The following is an 18,899-nucleotide window of genomic DNA, read 5'->3' as shown; positions in this document are numbered from 1 at the left end:
TTCTAGTGGGAAGACATACATAAAACATGAGCTAGATGATTTCACAATAAGCTTTATTCATAGTTTGTTAACCTATCCAACTGAGTGGAGTCAAGAGAGAAGTCTCTAGCAGTGTGTCACAGGATCTTGTCTTCTCACCGGAACCATTTGGTAACTCTATCAAGGACTTAGAACAGAGGTCTCCATCCCCTGGTCCGTGGCCCTGTTAGGAACTGGGCCACATACCAGGAGGTGAGGGGCAAGTGAACAATCGAAACTGCATCTGTATTTACAGCTGCTCCCCATCACTCACATTACTGCCTGAGCTCCTCCTCCTGTCATATCAGTGGCAGCATTAGATTCTCACAGGAGCACAAACCCTACTGTGAACTGAGCATGTGAGGGATCTAGGTTGCACGCTCCTTATTAGAATCTAATGCCTGATGATCATAGGTGGATCTGAGGCGGTAATGCTACTGCTGGGGAGCAGCTGCAAGTACAGACTATTATTAGCAGAGAGGTTTGACTGCACAGAGACCATCATGAATCAGTTGCTTGCAGACCATATCAAACCCCTATCAGTGAATGGCAAGCAACAATTAAGCTGCACCTGGTGGCAGGCTTTTAAGTCTGAATCTGACACTTATTTTAGTCTGTACATGGCCCACCTACTATGTTATTTACCACTTCTGCCTGCCCCTCTTTCTTATACTGTGCACTTGTCTCATGTCAGTTTCAGTAAGCCCACATGCTAACCCTAGCCAAAATGAGCAAAACACAAACATGGCTAGAGAATTTCTTTGAAAAAGGGGGAAAGACCCAATGATAAGATAGCAGAAGGCTCTAAGACTGCTAAGAAAAAGAAAGCTGCACTTAAAAGAAAATACCAAGAGTCCTACTTAAATTACGGGTTCACTGCAACAAGTGATTCACATTTTCCAAGCCTGCTTTGTATAATATGTGGTGACCAGCTATCCAACAAAGCCATGAAACCTTCAAAACTGCTTTGCCACTTGAAGACCAAGCATCCTAATTTAAAGTCAAGCCTTTGGAGTTCTTCAAAACAAAAAAGCCTGAACATAAACAGAAGCAATTACTGAAGGTAACCACTTCATCAAATGTGTCTGCACTGAGAGCATCATTCTGTGGCTAACCGCATTGCTAAAGCTAAGAAGCCCTTTACTACTGGTGAAGAGTTGATCCTGCCTGCTGCAGAGGATATCTGTTGTGAACTTTTAGGAGAAGCTGCAATTCAAAAGGTGGCATGTGCTCCTCTTTCAGCTACCACCATAACCAGACAAACTGACGAAATAGCGGAGAACACTGAGGCACAACTGTTAGGATTAATGAGTCACCGTGGTACACAATGCAGGCTGACGAGCCTACCAATGCTGACAACAAAATAATATTTTTTGTGTGAAATATTTTTTTCAGAAGGATGTGCATGAGGATATGTTATGTGCGCTTTTGTTGCCAACCAACTCCAAAGCTGCAGAACTATTTAAGTCTTTGAATGATTACATACCAGGAAAACTGAATTAGTCATTTTGTCAGTATGTGATTGGATGGAACAGCTGGTTTCACTACTTGGGTCAAAGATGTTGCTTCTGAATGTGAGTCTATGCACTGTTTGATCCATAGAGAAATGCTAGCTAGCTGAAAAATGTCACCTGAACTTAACAACGTTTTGCAGGATGAGATTAAAATTATCAATTACATTAAAGTACATCTGTTCACACAGCTCTGTGAGGAGATGAACACAGAGCACACATGTCTTCTCTTACATGCAGAGGTGAGATGGCTTTCTAAATTTAGATCACTTGCCAGAATTTCTGAGTTACAAGAGCTGCTCCAGAGATTTCTTCCACAAGAAAAGTCACCAGTGGCAGCACAACTCAGTGACCCAGGATGGGTCACAAAACTTGCTTACTTGTGTGACATATTCAACCTGCTCAAAGAATTCAATCTGTCACTTCAGGAGACAACAACTGTGTTCAAGTTGGCAGATAAAGTGGCTGCATTCAAAGCCAAACTGGAACTATGGGGGTTATGAGTGAACACTGGGTTTTTTGACATGTTTCAAACATTAGCAGAAATTTTCAGAGACTGAGCCAGGGCCTTCTCTCTCCCAGGGGGTGCATGGTCACCTATCTCAGCTTTCAGAAGAGTTTGAGCACTACTTCTCAACCACAAAAGACCCCCAAACCGGGAAGGAATGGATCCGTGGCCCATTTGTGAGTGGCCCATTTGTGAGTAAGCCAGGTGAACCGACTTTGTCCACGGTAGAAGAGGATCAACTGCTTGAGAAAGCAAATGACAGTGGCCTTGAAAGTATCTCTGAAACAACTTCAAATCTCCATACACTTTGGATTAAAGTCAAGGGGGGATTCTTTTTTTCTCCTTTTTTTTAAAGATTTTATTTATTTAGAGACTTCTATACAGTTCGATTTTCTGGCAGTTCTGGTTGTTTTTTTATTTTAAATTGGTTGTTATCTTTCTTTTGGTTATTTGAAGAAGTGAGGTGTATCTACCTATACCTCCATCTTTGCTGGAAGCTCTTTGCTTAAAATTCTTTGGGCTCCCCTTTTTGATAGACCAAAACTCAAATTCAAGGTTCTCCAATTCACAACTTCCAGCCAAAATGGAGGCATAGGTAGACACACTGGGTCTCCTCGCACAACCAAAATAAGGACAACAAAAATTTAGACATAAAGTAACAACGAGAACTGACAGAAAATTGAACTGTATGTAAGTTGAACAGCCAAGGAGCTGAAATAGACACATTCATTGAGACCGCTAGGCACAGTGGAGTCCAGTTGCCGAGCGGAGAGGGGTTGCAGCACAGGAAGAGGTGACACCAGGGGCACAGAGCACCCTGGGCATGTAGGCAGCAGCTGGCAGACCCAAGGCATGAGATAGCAACAGGCAGACCCAGTGGGACGGTGACTGCGAAGAGAGGCACCAGGAGCAAGGTGGCTGGCTGACTTGGTGGTCCCACAGTGACATGCAGATAACTGGGGAGCAAGACAGATCATGCAACCCAGGGTCCCAGTGCAAAGAAATAAAGACTCAGAACACTGACTGAAAACATCTGTGGGGGTTGAGGCCCAAAAAGAGACTCCCAGCCTCACAGGAGAGTTTGTTGGGGAGACCCACAGGGTCCTAGAATGCACACAAGCCCATCCACACAGGAATCAGCACCAGAAAGGCCCAGTTTGCTTGAAGGAAGCAGTGGAAAGGACTGAGGTCCAACAGATAGCTGAGCAAGTGCCACTGTACCCTCTTGGACCCCACCTCCACACACACTGTCAACCCAGTGACGAGGAGGGGTTTGCCCCACCCTGGTGAACACCTAAGGCTCTGCCCCTCACTACGTAACAGGCACGACCAGACCCCCCCCCCAAAAAATGGCTCAAACAGAACAACAGATCAAAGCTCCAGAGCTAATACTTTTAAGCAACCAAGAGATAGCCAACCTATCAGATGCACAGTTCAAAGCACTGGTGATCAGGATGGTCACAGAATTGGTCTAATTTGGTCGCAAATTAGATGAAAAAATGAAGGCTACGCTAAGTGAAATGAAGGAAGATGCACAGGGAACCAATAGTGATGGGAAGGAAACTGGGACTCAATCATTGGAGTGGACCAGAAGGAAGAAAGAAACAACCAAACAGAAAAGAATGAAGAAACAAGAATTCAAAAGCATGAGGAGAGGCTTAGGAACCTCCAGGACATCTTTAGACGTTCCAACATCCAAATTATAGGGGTACCAGAAGGGGAAGAGGAATAGCCACCAGTGGAAAGCTTATTTGAACAAATAATAAAGGAGAACTTCCCCAATCTGGCACAGGAAATAGACTTCCAGGAAGTCCAGGAAGCTCAGAGAGTCCCAAAGAAGTTGGACCAAAGAAGGAACACAGCAAGCCACTTAATAATTACATTAGCCAAGATTAAAATGAAGGAGAGAATCCTAGAAGCAGCAAGAGAGAAGGGGACAGTCACCTACAAAGGAGTTCCTATCAGACTGTTGGCTGATTTCTCAAAAGAGACCTTACAGGCAAGACGAGGCTGGAAAGAAGTATTCCAAGTCATGAAATCCAAAGACCTACAACTAAGATTGCTCTATCCAGCAAAGCTTTCATTTAGCATGGAAGGGCAGATAAAGTGCTTCTCAGACAAGGTCAAGTTCAAGGAGTTCATCATCACCAAGCCCTTATTATATGAAATGTTAAAGGGACTTATCCAAGAAAAAGAGGATAAAAATACGAACAGTGAAAGGACAGCAAACTCACACTTATTATTAACAACCACACCTAAAACAAAAGCAAACTAAGCAAACAACTAGAACAGAAACAGAACCACAGAAAAGGAGATCATATGAAGGGTTAGCAAAAGGGAAGTGGGAGGAAGGGGGGGAGATACAGAGAGTAAGTAGCATAGATGGTAGGTAGAAAATAGACAGGGGGAGGGCAAAAATAGTATGGGAAATGTAGAAGCTAAAGAACTTATGACACATGGACATGAACTAAAGGGGGTTATGTGGGTGGAAGAGGGTGTGCAGGGTGGAGGGGAATGAAGGGGGGAATAAGAAAACCGTAATAGCATAATTAATAAAATATATTTTGAAAAATTTAAAAAAAAAAAGGTTCTCCAATTCAGGGACTGAATACTGGTTACCTTTTTATCCACTCACATATACAACTATACCAAAGTATACACCATTTTCCAAACACACTTTGTTCACAATTCTGTTTTTGCAGATGCTCTTATATTTGTAATATCCCTTTGCTGTCCCCATTCATCAAAAATTTCCTATTCCTCCTTCAAAACTATGATAAAAACATCTCATCTTGTGAATCCTTTCCGAAGCCCTCACACCATAACTTTATACAATACACCAGATCACACCTTCTTCTTTTAAGCAATTAGAATACTTTATAAACAAGCTATTTATATTATAAACAGCTTTGTATTATAGCCTTTTCTGTTTGTATCCCTAGTAAACTGTCATCTTATATGACAGAGGCCATTTCTTTTTCATTTTTCGTATCCTAAGTACAACCCTACCAATTACTGGACTAAATAAATATGCTACTGTGGGATGTATAAATGAATGAGTGATAGGCTTTCTGTATACCTAAATTTAAAGAACTATAGAAACGAGTAGAGGAAGTTTATATGTCTTAGCTTAAATGGATTGCAAACTTCACACTCAAAACCCTATAACATAAACCAATGTAGACGGGGCACAGTCAAGAGCAGCACCCATAGTAAACATAGACTCACTGGTGATTCTCACTGCCCGGTCAGTACGGAAATCCTCCGTGTCTGGTTCATCACGGTCTTCCAGGAAATTATATTCTGGATCGTCGTCATCATCTGCCTCATCTACAAAAAAAAAAAGTTTCAGACACTCATTCGAAAAATGAACTCTTATCTCAAGTGAAAATTTAAGATAGTCAGCAACATAAGAATTTGTTCCAATAAAGTGCATTTATTTTTATAAAGTTTTTTTAAAATATATTTTATTAATTATGCCATTACAGTTGTTCTATTCCCCTTCATTCCCCTCCACCCTGCATACCCCTCCCCCACCATTCCCCACCCTTTAGTTTATGACCATGTCTCAAGTTCTTTAGATTCTCTATTTCCCATACTATTCTTGCTCTCCCCCCTATTTTCTACCTACCGTCTATGCTACTTATTCTCTGTACCTTCTCCCCCCTTCTCCTACTCGCACTCCCCTGTTGCTAACCCTCCATGTGATCTTCATTTCTATGGTTCTGCTCCTGATCTAGCTGTCCTCTTAGTTTGCTTTTGTTTTTGGTGTGGTTCTTATTAACTGAGTTTGCTGTCCTTTCACTGTTCATCTTTTTTATCTTCTTTTTCTTATGGTTAAGTCCCTTTAACATTTCATATAATAAGGGCTTGGCGACGATGAACTCCTTGAATTAGATCTTATCTGAAAAGCACTTTATCTGTCCTTCCATTCTAAATGAAAGCTTTGCTGGATAGAGCAATCTTAGTTGTAGGTCTTTGGATTTCATGACTTGGAATACTTCTTTCCAGCCCCTTCTTGCCTGTAAAGTCTCTTTTGAGAAATCAGCTGACAGTCTGATGGGAACTCCTTTGTAGGTGACTGTCTCTTTATGCCTTGCTGCTTCTAGGATCCTCTCCTTCATTTTAGTCTTGGGTAACTTAATGATGATGTGCCTTGGTGTGTTCCTCCTCGGGTCCAACTTCTTTGGGACTCTCTGAGCTTCCTGGACTTCCTGGAAGTCTGTTTCCTTTGTCAGATTGGGGAAGTTCTCCTTCATTATTTGTTCAAATAAGTGATGTCCTGGAGGTTCCTAAGCCTCTCCTCATGTTTTTGAATTCTTGTTTCTTCATTCTTTTCTGTTTGGTTGTTTCTTTCTTCCTTCTGGTTCACTCCATTGATTGAGTCCCAGTTTCCTTCCCATCACTATTGGTTCCCTGTGCATCTTCCTTCATTTCACTTAGCGTAGCCTTCATTTTTTCATCTAATTTGTGACCAAATTAGACCAATTCTGTGACCATCCTGATCACCAGTGCTTGGAACTGTGCATCTGATAGGTTGGCTATCTCTTGGTTGCTTAAAAGTATTAGCTCTGGAGCTTTGATCTGTTGTTCTGTTTGAGCCATTTTTTGGGGGGGGGGGGTCTGGTCGTGCCTGTTACATAGTGAGGGGCAGAGCCTTAGGTGTTCACCAGGGTGTGGCAAACCCCTCCTCGTCACTGGGTTGACAGTGTGTGTGGAGGTGGGGTCCAAGAGGGTACAGTGGCACCTGCTCAGCTATCTGTTGGACCTCAGTCCTTTCCACTGCTTCCCCCAAGCAAACTGGGCCTTTCTGGTGCTGATTCCTGTGTGGATGGGCTTGTGTGCATTCTAGGACCCTGTGGGTCTCCCCAACAAACTCTCCTGTGAGGCTGGGAGTCTTTCCCAGCACTTCAACTCCCACAAGTGTTTTCAATTAGTGTTCTGAGGCTTTATTTCCCAGTGCAGGGGCCCTGGATTGCGTGGTCTGTCTCAGTGCCAGTTTTTGCCTGGCTCATCTGCACACGAATGTGACTGTGGTCAGCTAGTCACCTTGTGTGCCTAACAGGTCTGGTCATCGACTCCCCATGCCTGGCGTATGCCAGCTGCCACATGCACGCCGGGCCCACCAGCCATCGCTTTTTCCTGCTGTGATCCCTCTCCACCAGCCACCAACTCCACCCCTCTTACCAGTCTGGATGAACGGTTGTCGGACTTCTATACAGTTCAGTTTTTTTTTGTCAGTTCTCATTCCTTTTTTTTGTTTCTAAATTTTTGTTGTCCTTAATTTTGGTTGGGCGAAAAGGCACAGTTTGTCTGCTTACACCCCATCTTGGTCCAGAAGTCCCCTCAATCAACCTTTATCATAGTTTCCAATCTAGGATACCCATTGGAGATTCTGATTCAGTAAGTACTGGGGAGAAACCCTGGAACGTGTATATTAAACACATTTTTAAAAATATGTTTATTAATTTTAGAGAGTGGAAGGGAGAGAGATAGAATATTGATATGAGAGAGAATCACAGACTGGTTGCTTCCCTCAAGTGCCCCACCGAGGACTGAACCCACAACCTAGGTATGTGCCCTGACCAGGAATCCAACCCCAAACTTTTGGTGTGTGGGACAACACTCCAACCAACTGGTCCACATCAGCCTGAGCCACATCAGCCAGGACCTGAAATTTTTTAAAAGATTATTTATTTACTTTTAGAGTGAGAGAAAGGGAGGGAGAAAGAGAGGGAGAGAAACATCAATGTGTGGTTACCTCTCCCAAGCCCCCTACTGGGAACCTGGCCTGCAACCCAGGCATATGCCCAGACTGGGAATCGAACTGGCAACCCTTTGGTTTGCAAGCTGACAATCAGTCCACTGAGTCACACCAGCCAGGGCTAGAATTTGTATATTTAACACCATCTAACACATGTATACCCTTACACTCCTTAATTCTGATTCAAGTGCTAAGGATCATATTGTAAGAAACACTGCCCTCTATTCCAAAAATCCTGACAACCAACCCTGTCTGGGCTTTCCTTCTCAATAGCTACCATCTCAGCTCTTTCAACCAAGGTGATGAAAATCAGGGCACCAAAGCTGCTGACACTGATAAAGGTATGAGAACCTGATTTACTGCCAAATTTTTTATTTGCTTAGATATGAGGACAAAAGCAGAGTTTGCTTGTATTGTTACATCTGTTTAAAAAATGCTTTAATGTCCCCTACTTTAATTGACATGTTTCTAGAATAAATATTAAACTGGGTTCTAATCTTAGCAATATATAACCAACTGATTTTGTAACACTAAGCAATCACAATGAATTTCTCTGAGACTTCTACAAAATGGATGGAAATATCTTTGTCTCTGTTCATTCCTTTCTGCAGAGATTTTGAGCCTTGATGTCAGGAACCTTGAGGGTGAGTTTGTAGAAAAAGAAAGTGTCAGTAAATGAACTTCCAAGAGATTTATAAATCATGAAAATAATCACGTGAAAAAATTTCACGTATGTGGGCATGTAGTTTTCTGGAGAGAGGCTACATAGCTTTCATTGGATTCTCAAAGAGGTAATGAAAAAGCAAGAAGCTTACACTCCTATTGGAAAGACTAATTTGATAATATATGGGTTGTTGATTATTAAGAAACCGATTCTCCAGTTTGTTTGTCAAAGACTCATCTTCATGTTTCATCTTTTTCCCCTTCATACAAGTTTGTGCATTAGCATTTCTGCTCTAGGAGTGGGTAGAAAAGAAGAAGAATGCTAAGATTCATACCAACTTTTTTTTTAAGATTTTATTTATTTATTTATCTTTAGAGGGGAAGGAGAAAGGGAGAGAATCATCAATGTATGGTTGCCTTTTGTGCATCCCCTGCTGGGAAGTGGCCTGCAGGGAACCAGTCTGCAACCCAGGAATATGCCCTGACTGGGAATCGAACCGCAATCCTCTCGTTTGCAGGCCTGTGCTCAATCCACTGAGCTACACCAGCCAGGTGATTCATACCAACTTCTTGTTATCTGTCTTTTCTAAATGTTTGGGGAAGGTCCTAAATCTAAATATAGGACTTAAATTATTCCTATTTCTACATTATTGTAGAAAACTAAAAGGTAACTTCTTATCTGAAAACTCTTAGAGATGCATATCAAAATATTACCAGTGATCCCTCTGGGGTATGAAATTGTCATCATGAAGAAGGGCTTTTATGATTTTCATTACATAATACAGCAAGTTGTCAAAAAACATCATTTTGTCAATGGTAGGCCTTTTGTTATTACATTGATATGATATAGGAACTTAACTCTTGTTTACATCAATTAACCTATGGAAAAACTGGTTTCATCTCATGGTTGTTTCACTTGAACTTGCACAACCTATCAATCATGTTGAGTGAGGACTTACTGTACTTGATTTCTTTACACCAAGCATGTATATAATACAGAAAAATTCCTGGGAGGACATCTCACAGAACCCATAGCACACATTATCTCACGTCACTTCCAGTCATCTGCCTCATCAACATAACTGCTGGCAAATGTAACTGTTGTGAAATATCTTTCAAAGGCCCACCTCAACCACCCCCTCCTCAGATCACCCTAAACAAGAATCCTTTCTTCCTCTTTCTTCCTCTTCCTGGTCCTTAGAACAGTTGTTACGCCACTTTTATGGTGTACCTGAGTTTATTCAACTTTATTCACCCCAAATGTGTTGCATATCTAATAATGGACCAGGCAACAATCATACACTTTACTTCCTGACAAGATGATTATGCTCCTTCATCTGCCAGATATTAGCATAATGCCTTGTAAAAGTAAAGTACTTGATAAACATTTATCAAATGATGTACAATATAATTATTAATAGCTTTGTGAGATACATTGAAGGATGCCCTTGCTGGTGGTTCAGTTGGTTGAATACCATCTTATAACACCAAAAGGTTGGGGGTCTGATTCCTGGTCAGGGCACAGACCTAGGTTACGGGTTCAATACCCAGAGGCAGTACTCAGAGCATGTACAGGAGGCAACCAAACATTTATTCAGTCTATTTCCATCCAAATTATTTGTTCTGTACCTTAAAGCATTATTCTTTTCAACACATAAATCTTATGGTAATTTTATTTTACTAAAGACTTTATTTATTTATTTTTAGAGAGGGGAAGGAAGAGAAACATCAGTTTCTCTCTCATGAATTCCCAACCGGGGACCCGGCCTGCAACCCAGGCATGTGCCCTATCTGGGAATCAAACCAGTGACCCTTTGGTTCAGAGGCCAGCATTCAATTCCCTGAGCCACACCAGCCAGGGCTAAATCTTATGGTAGTTTTAAAAGACAAGGAAAGAAGTAAAGATGTGCTGTGTAAGTTGTTTGTAATTAAATTTGACAGGATATGATATGATTCAGAAATAGCAGAAATGGATTTGGCTACAGATTAAAGTGAGATAATGCAGGCCTCTGATCATATAAAAATATAACTGGACTGATTGGCCTTGGTTTGGATACACAAATTTTTTTAACAACTGTGACTCCTACATAACACAACGGATGAAAATATTCTCGTCATTCCCTTCGAAAAAAGTAAAACAAAACAAAACAAAAATAACAATACTAATGAAACTGTCCTGATTCCATCAAAAGAATGTGACATCTGAGATCACTACATATTAAGTCAATCTCACAGCTTCTAAATCTACAAAGTTACAAAGTATATTGCACAAGATGATGTAATGCCTGATTTCCACTACAGTACACTGTTTAAAAATTACAAAAGACAGTTTTAATAATGTTTATTTCACCTATTAAAATAGGAATTTTTCTTATATTGTAAAATAAGGGTTATGGTAGGGATTCCTACATCATGTATGACTGTAGTCAATGCTATTTTTGTCTGATTAATATTCCTTCCCCACTTCTGGAAACAACTATCACTTCTTTTGAGGAACAGCACAGTCCAATCACATTGTTGTGTTGGGTGATGTCAATCCCAGGGCTTCGTGCTCACAGAATCTCCCTATCAAACTCATGCAACACCAAGAGAGTAAGCATGTGACCAAACCGAGCCAATCTGAGTTGTTCCCCTGGATTTTCCAACTGGAGCCTGTTGGAGAGAATCTTTCTGAACTGGGGAAAAAGCAAGAAGTCGATGGTGCGCTTATGACCATAGTTCAAGCTGTATAGAAAAAACCGTGTTTGATAATAGAGTCGATTGACAAAAGAAGTAGAGATGAAGACTACAGAGAGGGAAAGAGGGTCTTAACAGGACCTCGATTCTACTGCAGGTTTTTCTGACCTTCACAAAGTCTGGTTTCATTTGATCTTCCGGCAAGTTGGGATTTTGCATTCTTTTACCTACTTGATAAAGAACCTTAACACACACAATAGTCTGAGTCAATCAACGTACTCTCATGAAATGGTATATAAAATTATGTGTGCATTTATGGTTCAGGGGAGGATTCTTAGCATTCAAAAAATGTTTGGGAACATTCTTAACCAAAAATGGAAGGGGTGCAGAATTTACTACTGATTTAATGTAAATTGTTGGGTAAATATAAAATAAAATTCAATTAACCAAAAATACTCCTTTAAGCTAATGAAAATTTTACCACAGAAATAATCCACAGAATACATCATAAATGCAAACAAAACTACTTACCTTCATTCCCCACATCATCATTCATGAGTCCCCCGAGCCACATCTTCCAGTCCTCATCGTCTGCTGTATTGGGGTCATACATGTCTGGTGTGATGTCTGGAGCCTGGAGCTCTGCCTCTAGTTGCCCCAGGGGAACATCTTTCAGAGGCATCTTAGAGCGGGTTCGGAATGCGATGAGACTGTCATCCATTGGCTAGGCAATGGAGAAGGAAATAAAAACATGTCACTGAATGCCTAGTACTTCCAAATTCTCCAGCCCTCATCATATCCTCTGTGCTTCTCTTCTTACCTAAAATGCCAAAGTGTCTTCTTTAAACAATTTGGATTTATTATTCTCTGAGAAACTATAAGGACAATGACATCAACTTTAAAACCCACATTTCAGGGACATTTATAACACCTTTATTAAGCTCTAATTTACATATCATAAAATTCACTTTTTAAGTATAAAATTGAGTGAATTTTACTATTTACTATATTCACAGAGTTGTGTGACCATCCACACTAATTCCAGAACATTTTCTTCACCCCCAAAAGAACTCCCATTTCCATTAACAGCCACTCCCAACCCTAGTCTCACCCTCATCCGGTCTCTGATAACTACTAGTCCACTTTCCATCTCTATGGATTTGCTTATGCTGGATATTTCATATAAATGAAATATGTGGCCTTTTGTCTCTGGCTTTTTTTTACTTAAGCATAATGTTTTCAAAGTTTAACCATTTTTTAGCACGTATCGATACTTTGTCCTTTTTATTGCAAAACAATACTCCATTATATATATAAATTTTTGGTTTATTTGTGTTAATTGATGAAAATTTGAGTTGTTTCCACTTTGGGGCTATTATGAATAATGATGTTATTAACATTTGTGTACACATTTTTACATGTTTTCAATTACTTTGCCAAGGAACTTCTGGGTCATATGGTAACTATGTTTAACTTTTTGAGAAACCACCAAATCATTTTCCAATGAAGCTACACAATTTCACGTTCCTAGAGCGTTCCACTTTTCTCCACATCCTTACCCACACTTGCTATTGAACACTTTTTTAATTACAGCAGTCCTAGTGGGTGTGAATTTGTATCTCACTGGAGTGTTGATTTGCACTTCCCTAACGACTAACAATATTGAGTATCTTTTCATGTGCTTATTGGCCATTTGTATACCTTCTGTGCAGAAATGTCTATTCATATCCTTTGCCCATTAAATCTTTTTTTACTTTTTCAACTATAGCTGACATACAGCACATTAGTTTTGGGGATATGATACAGTCATTAGACACTCATATAAACTTACAAAGTGACCACTTCAAAAAGTCAAGCACCCATTTGACACCATACATACTCATTAAAATACTGTTGACTATACTCCCTATGCTGTACTTTACAACCCCTGACTGTTTTAACAACTGGCAATTTGTACACCTCAACCCCTTTCCCTTTTTCAGCCATCCCCCTCAAAACTCTCCCTTCTGTCCCGGTTTTTAATTGGGTTGTCTTTTTACTGTTGAATTATAAGAGTTCATTATGTATTATGGATATGACTCCCTTCTCAGATATGTGATTTGCAATTATTTTCTCATTCTGTGGGTTGCCTTCACTTTTGTGATGGTACCCTTTGAAGCACAAAGTTTTTAATTTTAATGAGCACAATGTATCTATTTTCTCTTTTGTCACTTTTGCTTTTGGTTTTAGAAATAACTGCCTAATCAAAAATTAGAAAGATTTACTCTTATGCTTTCTTCTAAGACTTTATAGTTTTAGCTCTAAAATTCAGGTCAATGATCTAGTTTAACTGTTGCGTATGGCACAGGTAAAGGTCTGACTCGGACTTTATACTTCTGTACGTGGATTTCCAGTTGTCTCAGTACCATTTGTTGAAAAGACTCCTCTTTCTTCATTAATCAGTCTTGGCACACTTGTCAAAAATCAACTGACCATTGCAATTATTTATTTTTGGACTCTGAATTCTATTTTATCAATCTAATACGTCTGTTCTCATGCCAGTACTAGACTGTCTTGATAATTTTAACTTTGTAGTAACTTTTGAAATTGGGAAGTACAGACTTCCAACTCAGTTCTTTTTAAAGACTGTTTTGGCTATTCTCGCCCATTTCATTTCAATGTGAATTTTAGGATATGCTTCCAATTGCTGTAAAAAGAAAGCAACTGCAATTTAGAGAGAAATTGTACTGAATTTGCAGATCAATTTAGAAAGTCCTCCCTAGACTACCATAGCAACTCCCAACAGATCTGTTTCTGCTCTGGCTCTACTATACCCTAACCAAAGGGAAATTTTTAACATCAGTCAGAAAATATCACCAAAAGGCCATCTAGTAAAGATAGCAAAGTATATAAATGCGGTACTGGCATCCTCCTACAACCATATCAAAATTACAACTAAACTACAGAACAGCCCTGGCTGATATGGCTCAGTAGATTGAGCACTGGCTCAAATGCCAATGGTTTGAGGTTTGATTCCTGGTCAGTGCTCATGCCTGGATTGCGGGTCAGATTCCTAGTTTATATTAGGGCTTACTATCCATGCTGTATATTCTATGTGTTTGGATACCTGTAGCAACCATTACAGTATCATATGGAATGCTTTCACTACTCTAAAAATTCTTTGTGTTCTACTCTGACTGGTTTAGCACTGTTGTGCATCATCTCACAAAGCAAAGGGTCATTGGTTTGATTCCTGGTCAGGGCACATGCCTGGGCTGTAAGTTCGGTGAGGGTGTGTGCAAGAAGTAACTGATTGATGTTTCTCTCCCTCTCTTTCACCCTCTCTTCCCCTCACTCTAAAAATAAAGAAAAAATCTTAAAAAAAAACAACTACAGAATAACCGTCATTGAGAACCTGAATATGAATAATAAAATGGCAATAAATATATATCTATTAACAATTACTTTAATTTTTTTTTTAAGATTTTATTTATTTATCTTTAGAGGGGAAGGGAAGAAGAGAGGGAGAGAAGCATCAATGTATGGTTGCCTTTCATGCGTCCCCTGCTGGGAACTGGCCTGCAGGGAACTGGTCTGCAACCCAGGCATGTGCCCTGACTGGGAATCAACAATTACTTTAATTTTTATTTATTAATTTTAGAGAGAGACAGGAAAGAAGGGGGGAGGGGGGAGAGGGAGAGGTAGGGAGAGGGAGGGAGAGGGAGGGGGACAGAGGGAGAGAGAGAGAGGCAGACATCGATTTACTATTCCATGTATTGTATGCATTCATTAGTTGCTTCTTGTAGGTGGCCTAACCAGAGATTAAACCTACAACTGTGGGGTGTGCAGACGATGCTCCATTCAACTGAGCTCCTGGCCAGGGTCTATCAACAATACTTTAAATACAAATGGATTAAATGTTCCAATCAAAAAATACATGGAGGCTGAATGGATTAAAAAAAAAAATCAAGGCCCTTGCACACAATGAGACTCTACAAGAGACTCATTTTGGATTGAAAGACACACAGATGGAAAAGTGAAGTGATAGAAAAAGATATTTCATGAAAATGAAAACAGAAACAAAAAAAGCTGGGGTGGCAATATATATACCAGACAAAACTGACTTTAAAACAAAGGCTATATAACAAGACATCAAAAGACCCAGCAAATCCACTCCTGGGTATTTATCCGAAGAAACCTGGGACTTCCCCATGGAGGCGTAGGTGGAAACACTGTGCCTTCTCGCACAACCAAGTTTAAAGACAACAAAGTTTAGTAACAAAAAATGCAGCCAAAACACAGAAAATTAAACTATACGGAAGTCCGACAACAACAAACCCTTCAGCCAGACCGATAAGAGGGGTAGAGCCAGCAACTGGCGGAGCGGGGTTGTGCAGGTAAACTAGGCCAGACCAACCCAGGCACATGGGTGGCAGTTGGCGGATCCCAGGCATGGGGTAGCAACGGGTAGACCCAGTGAGGTACAAGGTGAAGGGCTGACCCCGGTCACACATTTGCACACAGAAAACCAACAAAGGGGTGAGCATTGAGACAGACCTCGCAGGCCCCAACGGCAGGGAGCAGCAGAGGGGACCGCCATTGCTCCTCTTTGACCCCACCCCCACATACAGGGCCACAACCCAGCAACCTGGGCGGCCCGCCCTGATGAACACCTAAGGCTCCGCTCTTCATACATAACAGGCCAAATTAGAGGAAGAAATGAAGGCTAAACTAATTGAAATTAAAGGAAATGCACGGGAAACCAATAGTGATGGAAAGGAAACTGGGACTCAAATCAAAGGGGGGAGAAGGAAGAAAAAAATGACCAAACAGAAAAGGATGAAGAAACAAGAGTTCAAAAAAAATGAGGAGGGACTTAGGAACCTCCAGGACATCTTTAAATGCTCCAACATCCGAATTATAGGGGTACCAGAAGGGGAAGAGGAACAGCCACGAGTGGAAAACTTATTTGAACAAATAAGAAAAGAGAATTTCCCTAATCTGGCAAAGGAAATAGACTTCCAGGAAATCCAGGAAGCTCAGAGAGTCCCAAAGAAGTTGGACCCAAGAAGGAACACACCAAGCCACATCATCATTACATTAGCCAATATTAAAATGAAGGAGGGAATCCTAGAAGCAACAAGAGATAAGGGGTCACCTACAAAGGAGTCCCCATCAGACTGTCAGCCGATTTCTCAAAAGAGACCTTACAGGCAAGAAGGGGCTGGAAAGAGGTATTCCAAGTCATGAAATCTAAAGACCTACAACCAAGATTGCTCTATCCAGCAAAACTTTCATTAAGAATGGAAGGGCAGATAAGGTGCTTCTCAGATAAGATCAAGTTCAAGGAGTTCATCATCACCAAGCCCTTATTATATGAAAGGTTAAAGGGACTTATCTAAGAAAAAGAAGATAAAAAAGATGAACAGTGAAAGGACAGCAAACTCAGTTATTAACAGCCACTCCCAAAACAAAAGCAAACTAAGAGGACAGCTAGATCAGGAGTGGAACCATAGAAATGAAGATCACATGGAGGGTTCGCAACAGGGGAGAGGAGGAGAAGGGGGGAGAAGGTACAGAAAATAAGTAGCATAGATGGTAGGTAGAAAATAGATAGGGGGGAGGGCAAGAATAGTAGGGGAAATATAGAATCTAAAGAACTTGAGACATGTGGTCATACACTAAAGGGGGAGAATGGTGGGGGAGGGTGTGCAGGGTGGAGGGGAATGAAGGGGGGAATGGGACAACTGTAATGGCATAATCAATATAGTTTTTAAAAAAAGAAACCTAAATCACTACATCAAAAATACACATGCATCACTTTTCAGCTTTTGAGCTAAGATCAAGTTTAAGAAGACATATGCATCCATATGTTCTTGGGTATTTAGAATACCCAAGATACAGAAGCAACCTAAGTGTTTATCAATAGATAAATGTATAAAGATGGAGAGGTACATGTATGCAGTGAAATATGGCTCAGTGATAAGAAAGAATGAAATCTTGACATCTGCGACAACATGGATGAACCTAATTGTGCTGATCGAAATAAGTTAGAGAAAAACAAATGTCATATGATTTCATTTATATGTACAATCTAAAAAGCAAAATAAATGAACAAGAATACCAGAAACAGAATCATAGATACAGAGAACATTTTGACATTTGCCAGATGGGAGGGGGATTGTGTGGAATGGTGAAAAAGATGAAGGGATTAAGGGGTACAAATTGGCAGTTACAGAACAGTCATGGGGATATAAAACACGGCAAAGGGAATATAGTCGACAATATTGTAATAACTATGAATGGTACCAGGTTGGTGCTAGATTTACTGGGATGATCACTTCGTAAGTTATATAAATGTTTAATCAGTGGGTTATATACCTGTAACTAATATAATATTGTATGTCAACTGTAATTGAAAAATAAAACATTATTTAAAACAATAAAATATCACAAAAAGCTTTTCTAAGTATTAAAATAAAGTCTAAATTCTTTATCATGGTTTTCCAAAACCCTCATGATCTCCCATTCTTGCTTAGCTCTCTGACTCCACTCCTGCTACTACTTCCCATGATCCCAATGGGGGAGCCAGTTTTTATCCCTTGACTCCGCTAGGCCTGTTCACACAAGGAACTCTGAATGTGCTGCTTCCCCTGAATGAACCCTTTCCCCCAGATCTTTTAGAAGCCTGGCTCCTTCTCATTCAGATCTCAGCTCAAATACCTCCTCCTCAAGAGGCCGTTTCTTGATCATGCTATGTAAAGTACTCTCACAGGCACTACCTCCTTTCCTTGTTTTCCCTTAGTTCCCAGCACTTTACCACTACATGAAATGATTTATGTGTTTATGGTCTCTCTCTCCCCAACAGACTGTAAGGTCCAAACAAGAAGGACATTTTCTTTCTTATGCACTGTTATTCCCCAACTTCAGTCATTAAGTATGTGTATGAATAAATGGTTATATAAAACACTACTGCCCCTAACACAACTACTCAATCACTCCAAAGCACCGTGATTAAGTTTAATAACCTTTTTGAGAGCGATTCCATTTAATACTGTTTTTAAATTTTAGGACAGACACAGTTTTCACTGACCTATAAGACTGGCGGGGAAAATTTAGAATATTAAAAACTGATGAAATTTAGAAAGTCATCATTTGATAATGACCAAGGTAATGATTATTTCAAACAAGAATAAGTAATGGATTATAAAAGCAGAGGGTAAAAAGATGTTTGTCCTCAAAGTATATCCTCATAAAAAACATACTAATTAATTTTAAAATGCAAGAAAAAATAATTTTACAGTGAGGAAATCAAGTAGTAACCACCTGAAACGTGATAAAAAATTAACATGAGAGATGTGATATGCCTCTTGATATAATATATTATACTAAAAAGGATACCTCGCTGCCATGGTATTTGTGCCAAAAATGTATAATCTGAATCCTATTATGACGATATATCAGAAAAACCAAAATTGAGGTACATTCTATAAAATACTGGTCTATACAGTTAAAAAATATTAAAGCTATGAAAAGACAGACTGAGAAACTCTTCCAGATTAAAAGAGACTAAGAGACAACACAACTAAACACAACACATAATTCTAGCTTGGCTCCTGTGTGAGTAAAAAAAAAAAGTATTTTTCTATAAAGGACATTAGTAGGACAAATGGTAAAATCTAAACTAGACCTTTAATAGATTAAATTACATTTCTGTGTCTTTATTTTCCTAACTGAACGTCCTCATTTTTACGAAATACACATTAAAGTATTTAGGAGT

The 18,899-nt window shown here is 40.0% G+C and overlaps 1 protein-coding gene across 5 annotated transcripts in view; it reads right to left on the bottom strand.

The window, feature by feature from the left end:
• The window catches only part of GON4L (gon-4 like), an 84,404-nt gene that overhangs the window by 33,729 nt on the left and 31,776 nt on the right, over positions 1-18,899 (bottom strand). For all 5 annotated transcript variants that reach the window (XM_037132531.2, XM_037132529.2, XM_053666206.1 and 2 more), the window contains 2 exons: positions 11,672-11,864; positions 5,266-5,367 (listed from right to left, as the gene is read on the bottom strand). In XM_037132531.2, coding sequence (XP_036988426.2) covers positions 5,266-5,367; positions 11,672-11,864 — 295 coding nt within the window. The remainder of the gene's footprint in view (positions 1-5,265; positions 5,368-11,671; positions 11,865-18,899) is intronic.

This window comes from Artibeus jamaicensis, unplaced genomic scaffold (genome assembly GCF_021234435.1).
Source record: "Artibeus jamaicensis isolate MK-2021 breed Jamaican fruit bat unplaced genomic scaffold, CSHL_Jam_final contig_447, whole genome shotgun sequence".
NCBI classification, from domain to species: domain Eukaryota; kingdom Metazoa; phylum Chordata; class Mammalia; order Chiroptera; family Phyllostomidae; genus Artibeus; species Artibeus jamaicensis.
The sequence above is the reverse complement of the archived record's forward strand: the minus strand, read 5'-3'. Positions and strand labels throughout refer to the sequence as shown.